The following is a 9107-nucleotide window of genomic DNA, read 5'->3' as shown; positions in this document are numbered from 1 at the left end:
GTCCATGGCCTGGTCAAATCTGCCCGCACGCGCTCCAAGGAAGGTAACCAATCACAACGGAGTTGGGTTGGCTGGAGGGGGGCGAGGGGGCGGAGAAGGACGAAACGGAGCGTTGACAGAGAAGGCTGAAAGCGCCCAGATGAGAGGAAGAGTTTCCCGAAAATCTACATCGTTTTTTGTGCATGGTTAAAAACATGACTATCAATCATTATAACGTTTTATAGGTCATAAAAGTCGAAAAGCATAATAGGTCCCCTTTAAACACACCCATTTAAACCAAGCACTCAGTCTCAGACCATTATTAGACCGTTGTTGTGAATGTTTTTATTTCGATTTAAAGCAAACAACTTCAAGTAGAACACATTTATAAATCATACCATAGCTAGAATCAAGTAATGAATCAAGTAATTTTATTGTGAGCCCGCTCCTCCTATAAATACATGACTTGAATTCCTGTATTTGCAAGTACAACAATACAATACCACTGATGAAAAGCAGATTAATTCTTTTTTTCATACAGTCAATTGAGTAGAAGGCACAAAAAAATTTGTGCATTTATCCGTGCAAAGATCCTTGAATTGTACAAACTTGTGTGTGGCCTTCGTGCGTGTGTGTATGTGTATAAACCTCTCATAACCTCAGTTTCATTGTCCGCATTCCAGATTTGTGTCATAAACTTGGCACATGACCTACAAAGATTTGAGGTTGACCTAGCGATCCAAGTTCAGATGTCTGTCACCCTGGCCATGAAAAACAATAAAGGTTTCCGGTATTGCCAGAGCAGTAGGAATGGATGCACTCATGTAGTGTGCTGCTGTAGCCATGAGGTGGGCGTCATTACAGAGGTGGATAGTACACAGGTTTATCCTGGTCACACACCCTAAACTCAGAGGCCCTGGCGCGCCCTTTGCCCTTTTCACAGTCGAGCAACGTGAAGTCAGAGTCGAAGCAGATCTCAATCTGCCCCAGGCTCTGGGCACCATTTCCCTATGAAACACGAGAGATGATGAGAAACACTTTAGTCGGTTATAAAATAACATCCATTCCATTACTTTGACAAACTCATTGACAAATATGTACTCAATACCACTAGAAACACTTTAACAGGATAATTATAAAAGACATTGATATGTACTGTATATTATTCTCATGATTAATGAACATATTTGTACGTGATATTCCAAATTGTGTGTGACCAAATGAATACAACAGAGACAGAGAGACAGGAAGAAAAGTGCTGAAATCAGACATCCAGCATGTGACAAGAAGGTAACGTCACATGCAGCACGGTCAACAAAGTGTGGCCACAATGTGGTGCAGATGATGTAGCAGCTGAGCTTGTCAAACTTTGTTAAGTGAGTTTTTGAGTGAGTGAGTGAGTGAGTGAGTGCTTTGGATTCAATGTACCGTGTGGTGATCACACTGGATCTTCGGCTTGACCCCGTAGAAGTTCTCTATGGCGGATTCGATGGCTGGAAACTAAACAGACGTGCAGATATTAGTAGTGACTAGACACACAGAGCTAGCGCCCCTATTCCACCGACAGTACCAGCTCAACTCGCCACAACCTAGCGTGGCACGACTTGTTTTGGTTACCTGGAACGTCTTTTTTCCATCTAGAAAGTTCCTCTTTAACGTGGGCGGGTCGTCATAGCACACGTGCACGAAACTGTGACACATTCTCGACCACGCGACACATAAACAGAGAGGGTTACACACAGGAGCGTTTCCACCTCTGTCACTTTCCACGGCGTGTTCTTGCTCGCTGATCCTGCCATGTTCGATAATCACAATGGTGATTATCGAGTAATTAATAATTGCGAGTCGAGGCGAGTTGAGCTGGTACTGTCAGTGGAACAGTGGCAGAAGAGCCTGTTCAACATAACCTGCATGTACATCCTGACAACCTGAGTTAAAGTAATGGACAACAGGATCTAAAAATGTTAAGTATCCAAACATATCACAGAGGGATGTATCCACTACACACCTACTGAATATCTATGTCAAAAAAGATCTGAATATACATCGCAAAGTCAGCTAATGAACTCATTATTGGAAAGACTCTGGATTTCAGGTGGGTGGTCGATTTCACCCATTAAATCACCATGAAGGAATAGAAGGAAATCGATAAGACTTAAATGATGTGAGATTGCAATGGTTTTCTGATGCTTAATGCACACCTTGATGACCCTGAAATCACATTATGACTAGTAAATTACACAATTATGAGGTCAATCCCTTTAAATATAAATCCATAAGCAATATATAAATGCATAAATATACAAAGCTATAAAGATCTCAAGCTTCATATGAGACAGTGAAGGAGAAGCATAGAACCAATAAATAGAGCGTGATTTTTATAAACTATGTATTTAAAAACAGACTAACCTTGTAGAACTCTTCTGATGGCGTGATGTTGAACTTCTTCAGAACACTAGGGTTTTAGGAACACATGAAATTGGCACATTGTAGTGAACATCCTTGGTGGAGTGACTCACAAAAGGGCACAAACGGTGGGGTCAGTCTTGTGAAACTCTTGTTACTCCGTAGTTTTTACAATAATCTATAGGGGGGGGTTGGCGGAGGGTTACCTGGAAAGATCTATTTTATGGTAGAGCTCCAGAGCTTTGCTGAAGTACTTGTGCTGACTGTCCAGGTCGGGTGCTACGGCAGCACAGGTCCCATGCTTCTGCCACTCGTACTTCCTAAACAAACAAGTAGACCCCCCCCCCACAGGGATAGCAAATTAGTTGGACAATTTATGGTGTATACTTAACAGACCTGTGCAGTCATAGTGAAAATGTTGAAAAGGAAGTCTAGAATTGTCTCGGTTTGATAAAACACACGTTCAGATTAATTCCATTATGTTTGATAGCTCCAAATTAAAGGAAAAAGATCTTGATTTAAACTTGCGTGACTCCTACGCTCATAATTGGTTGAATAGTATATTGAGAAATCATTTGCAATGTGGGCCAATTTGCTGTTTAAGAAAAATCTGAATGCAGGTCTTTGCAAACAAAGGTTGGAAAAATTAAGATTTAAAGCTCTTTCTAGATGGCTTCAAATGTATTAATTTAAATGTTTGCATTACCTATTAAACTATTGATGTGCAAAAGACAATTACCATTTTAACCCTTATATAAAAACCCCATCAGTTATGAAGACAACAATGCATTGAATTCGATTAGCTATAGATTGATTGTTATACCAGAATCCAGTGGAACTTGGATGGAGAAGGTCTGGCCAGCTTTTCTTCATGTCTTCCATGATGTCCTGGAGACGATGAACATAAAGACATTAACACCAGCCAACACAGCAAATTTACCCATCACAATTACAAAGGAAACAACTCACCTGTATTAATGAAGAGTTAAACGCCCAAGATGAATTACATTGCAACCCTTTATCCGGCCTAAATACAAATACAAAGAAAAAGTTAAAAACACGCACACACACACGCACACGCACACACACACACACACACACTCACCAGAGTCCATGCAGTGTCCAATAGTTGAATTTGGGATGGCAGTGTTCCATCTGCAATGGATGACAACCATCAGAACTATCCTTATTCAATCTGAAATACACAACTTCAGAATGCTCTGCTATTACTATTAAAGCTTCGAGATCAAATTGGGCCCTGTTAAGAATCAACAACCTTCATTGTTGAAATGACATTGTAGTGTTGAAACAATACTGCTTGTGTGCTGATGAGAAAGCGATATAGAAACGTGTGATAATGTGCAACTCTGATACAAATAGACTTAACTTAATATCATGCAAGAATAGCAGAAAAGCTACAAACGCCAACCCTGAATAAACATTATTATAGTATTGGGTAGGGAAATTCTTGTAAAAACAAAGTTAATGGCCATGAAATACAACCTTGCCTAATCCAAGGGGATGCAACAGTCTTGTGACCAGGTTTACAGAAACCCGGTGATGGGCGTTTCCCGAATAGGTCATTGTTAGTTTCCCTCATGTCTATTTACAATTCATAAACGGTCTGCTTACCTACGGATGTGATTATACATTACACAGGGTTAGGTTATACCAACTGTACATGCCTATGTGAAGCTCATTTGAGGAACAAAACAAAACAAGAAGCTATGAAAGAAGATAAGAAGCTTTAAAATCGGTGAGACTCTGACTACACTTTGGAACAACCAAACATGTGTTACGCGTCATATTCTGCAGACTTGAGGTTAAGATCATTTAATTTAAGATGAATGAGGACTTAGACTACAAAATAAAGGGAACTCACTTTGCAGAAGGTCGTCGGCCAGTGATGGGTCAGGATGAGTTTTGTCCAGTGTCTGTAAAAAAAGCCCACACAGAACCAGGGTTTTCAAACGTTGGGTCATCACTTATAAGAGGCTCACAAAAGGAAACTATGTGGATGGCAAACTGAATATATATTTTTTCTATATTGTTTTAAAAATATATGTTTTAAATGCATGGCTGTAAGCCTTGTCGGTTTATTTGGCATTTCAATGTAAGGTAACAATTAAATGGATAATAGTGTATTGTAGAAAAAGTCAAGAACGAGTTGAAGTTTAGTGGTTGTTATGTTTGCTACTGTGCTCCCAATACTCACAAACATTGAAATCCAGTTCTTGCAAACCTAAATTCTGTTTTAACCAATAGTCCATGTTAACTAAAGCACTGCGCTCAAACCATGGACTTAAAAAAAACAAGACTGTTGTATAGAGCGGCGAAGTCACGCCCCTTCCCGTAGAGCCCATGGGACCCATGAGATCGAAAAATATGAATGTGTTTCAATGGAGAGAAAGTAATTATCTTCTGGTCCCAGTTTTTATATGCCACGGATTATGCCCCACATATGTTGTTTGTGGATTGAAATGATAAATGTTCATGTCAAGAGTTTGACCGTTTATTGTGCAATTGTTCAGTTAAAGGCTGTAGAGAAAACACAATGAGAAAGACTACATGTCTTGTATGTGCCGTCACGCTCCCTGCGACTGGCGTGGACAAGACCAACAATCTCCCCATCGACATAACTGAAACTCTCCACATGCCCCAACTTATAATGTTTTTCACTACTTTTGATGCTTTTATCCTCCCCTTGAAAAAACCTAACATTATCAAACTTCTTCACGAAAATGTTTAGTTTTCTTTGCATGAAAAATTATCATTTAAATCCACAAACAACATATGGGTAATCCGGGGCATATAAAGACTGGGACCAGAACATAATTACTTTCTCTCCATTGTAACCCATTCATAGTTTTCGATCTCATAGGTCCCATGGGCTCTACCGGAAGGGGCGTGACTTCGCCACTTGCCACACAACCGAGAGGACGAACCAATTAAGAGGATTTAATGGTCTGTCTCGCGGCGTACCAATAGTCAGTGAGTTAGTCACGAGGAGTAATCATGAGTCAGTCCAATGAGCGATTGCTCCATTGGAAAGTGGTAAAAAACAAAAAAAGACCAGTGTAATGTTATTATCATGACCTATATTCGACTGACTCCTTATCGACGTGTGTTCAAAACATGATCATATGGATCACAGCCAGGAGGGACATTTGTGGCAAGGGGGGTTGTGTCGTGGCCACAGGGGGCATATGTATCACAGCGTTACTTACGTCGGGGACAGCACAAAGGCAGCGGAGACCGTGGCAGCTCCCAGGCAGAGCAGGAGAACACAGGGCAGCCTCATGTCTGACCTAGTCATTAAATTAATTTCACACATGTAACATGCCTTAATATAAAGCTCCTGCACCCTCAATACTGTACTTTGTGCGTGCGTGCGTGTGTGTTTGACTACTAGGTAAGTGACTTGACTATCCGAGTTCTACTTCCTTTTTGGTCAACTGCAATTGTTATCGAGAAATGTATCAACCGCCAAATGTACACCATTCACCACACAACCTCCCTTGCAACACGACTCACAAAACGCTACAAAAAACATGCATACTTTACTAAACGTAAATGCGGTGGAGGCCAGCTAATTTAGAGCTAGCTATCGGCCGATCCACTCTTCGTGGTTTGAGCAGACCCATTCAAAACATTTACATACAATGTTGCTTCATCGTATACAACAACACTGTTTGCTCCTACAGCGATAATAATGACATAGCTCAAAGACAATCGCTCAAGTGCATTTCTCCCATCATACGGTACGTGTACCAACACGAATATTTCTCCTACCTTAGATTGTTTTTTCCTAAACTAAGTTGTTTGTCGAAATAACTATTAGCATTGACCGCCTTCAATATCTGAGAAGACAAGAAGTGTCCCACACAAGAGGCACAGTCTGGTTACTCCGTGAGCGCAGTCGAGCATAAATATTAGCCAATCATCTACTTCGAAGCAGTGACGAGGAGTTCACTGTTTGCTGCCAACTATGACGCTATAACTAGGAACTTTGTGATTAGGATATTTATTCGGCTTTGTGAGATTTAAAAAAACAAATAGGCGATGATAAATATACATTATATATATATAAATGCATTAGTTGAATCCACCGCAAAATAAAACGAATAGATTTCATTGATAGTCATAAAGCAACAATCGACCAGTCGCTAAGCTCCGCCCTTAGAACGCAGATGAGCCAATGACATTCCAGACTCAACTTCACCGGGACATCGGCTCTGACAACTCCTTGAAAACAACAAGGAGGAAGCATAATATAACAATTTAATGGTGAATTTATGTTGTTTGTGTAAAACAACAAAACATGGTCAAACGATGTGCTTGGGTTACATGTAACCCGGACAGTCGGTATCCCGGGAGGCTGCAGAATGGGGTATATTTCATCCCTTTTCCAAAGCCACATCGGGACAAGAAAAAGTGTGTAATGTGGATCAGATTGTGCGGATCGCCAGAATACCAACTGAATTTAAGCTTGTTACCTTCTGTATGTATTTTAAAGTCTTTAATATACCCCTCCACATATCGCAAAGTGCCTTTCGATTGATCATGGAAGAAATTAAATCCTTTTCCGCCCAAAACTTCTCCAAAACCTGCTTTGATATACTGACGTGCCTCAGCAAAAGGCGAATTACATATTTTTTAAGTGTAGCCTACTTCAGTGCCTCAGCGACGGGCGAATTACATATTTTTTAAGTGTAGCCTACTTCAATTAAAAAATAATCAGAATATTATTGGTATAACATTATTCGTTGTTTCCCGCAAACAATCGTCAATATTTTGGGTTAAAAAACACCACTGTGCCTGCTCAAAGGCATCAATACTCATCAATAAAGAGCTCACTTCCGAACCTTCGCTCTTAACCACAGGGGTTTCACTGGGACCATCAATAAATTACCATTTCCATTTTCTTTGTGCTGATATATAGCCTAAGACAAGGACAAAAATTATGTATTCTCTATTAATTGGATTTGAGTGCTTCTTCTATTTAGCATGGTTTATTTTATGAAATGCATTGTTTTTTCTATCGATTCCATGTCAGGAGACCAAGTGACTCAAAGTCATTACCTGCTGCACTAGCAAATAAGATAGACCTCACATTAGATTTTAGTCAGTAATAACTGCCAGTAGCCTACTGTGTGAAACTGTTGAATATCCAACAAATAATCAAACTTGCTTTTGATGCTGTTCTGTTATTTGCGGCGCTTATCGTCATGCTACCGATATCTGTTCCCATATAGGCCTACAGCTTAATCCAATAAAACGCAGAGTTACATATGTAACTCCGGTTCTATGAATCCTGGATGACCGCCAGAGGCGGTGCATTAAGCACTGGATTTATCCGTCTCGCGCATGCGCAGTTCGTGTACCTATACCAACAAGGTCACATGTGACCCTCGTGACACCGGATGGGCTATATAGCCCGGTGTCGACAGAGGATCTGTTCCCAGAATCTTCTCGCGAACCACAAGACTTCTGAGTGACTCCTCTGCTTAGTTAAAGCACGACCCCTGTTAGGGCAACCATGGCAAACAAAAAGTTGCTCCGACTGGCGAATACCGGCGGTAGCAGAAATATAAGCCCTAAGGGCCCGCACCGGGCACAGCAGCTCAGACCCACCCTCCCCAGATGGGGGGTCAAAGCGTGCCAACTGGATGGGCTGGTTAAGGTGATTGCGTGGAAGCACCTTTGGCAGGAACGCAACATTCGGCCATAGAGTGACACCCGAGCCATCAGAGTTCCACCTCAGGCATGTATCACTCACTGATCGGGCATGCAACTCCCGACCCGCTTGGCAGAGGTTATGGCGAGTAAAAAGGCAGCCTTCATGGACAGCCACTTCAACCCCCCTTGACCCAAAGGCTCGAAGGGAGGCAATGACAAGGCTTCCAGCACCAGCGGAAGGTCCCATGCTGGAGACCTCATGGCTGTAGGGGGACGCAGCCTCAAAGCCCCTCTTAGAAAGAGGGACACTAACCTGTGGCATCCTACCGTGGCGCTGTCAACCCTATCGTGTAGGGAGGAGATAGCAGCAACATAGACCCTCAAGGTAGAGTGCGACCGGCCGCTATGCAGGAGGAACTGCAGGAATTCCAGCACGGTGTACACAGCGCAGTGCACTGGGTCCACGGCCCTAGCCACACACCAGTTGGAGAACAGCTTCCATTTGTTACTGTACTGTAACCTGGTCGACGGTGCCCCGGGCCCTGCAGTGGCCAAGCCCAGAGCTGTAGGCGAGAGGGGTCGGGATGCCAGATCTGACCCCCCAGCTGGGACAGGAGATCCCTCCTGTCGGGGAGGCGCCATGGTGAGCTGCAGCCGAGCCTGAGCAGCAGTGGATACCAGAGCCTCCCCGGCCAAAAGGGGGCCACCAGAAGGAGCCGGTGGCCCTGCAAAAGGACCCTCTGGAGTGTCGTAGGACCAGAGGCAATGGTGGGTACGAATAGAGAGGCCTGTCCGGCCAATCGTACGCCAGGCGTCCTGCCCTAAAGGGCTGGACGCTTCTGCCCAGGAGAACCAGAGGGGGCAATGCGCCGACTCCTCCGAGGCAAAGAGGTCCACCTCTGCCCTGCCGAAGAGGCCCCACATTGACTCCACCACCTCGGGGTGAAGCCGCCATTCCCCCGGTGGAGGCTTCCGTCGGGAGAGGAAGTCTGCCGCCCGATTCTGGGCCCCTGGCAAATAGACTGCCCGTAGGCTGGCCAGAC

At 43.2% G+C, this 9107-nt stretch overlaps 1 protein-coding gene across 1 annotated transcript; it reads right to left on the bottom strand.

Annotated features, from left to right (window-relative positions):
* Positions 1-284: 284 nt before the first annotated feature.
* On the bottom strand, positions 285-6319 carry rnaset2 (ribonuclease T2). The gene is made up of 10 exons (XM_056608362.1): positions 6178-6319; positions 5613-5693; positions 4268-4319; positions 3491-3540; positions 3355-3412; positions 3209-3273; positions 2592-2705; positions 2389-2434; positions 1408-1479; positions 285-987 (listed from the first exon to the last, which is right to left on the bottom strand). The coding sequence occupies exons 2-10, from the start codon at positions 5684-5686 to the stop codon at positions 838-840; spliced, it is 681 nt and encodes a 226-aa protein (XP_056464337.1). The 5' UTR covers positions 5687-5693; positions 6178-6319; the 3' UTR covers positions 285-837.
* Positions 6320-9107: the final 2788 nt, after the last annotated feature.

The sequence above is a fragment of the Gadus chalcogrammus genome, chromosome 14 (assembly GCF_026213295.1).
Source record: "Gadus chalcogrammus isolate NIFS_2021 chromosome 14, NIFS_Gcha_1.0, whole genome shotgun sequence".
Classification (NCBI taxonomy): Eukaryota; Metazoa; Chordata; class Actinopteri; order Gadiformes; family Gadidae; genus Gadus; species Gadus chalcogrammus.
The sequence above is the reverse complement of the archived record's forward strand: the minus strand, read 5'-3'. Positions and strand labels throughout refer to the sequence as shown.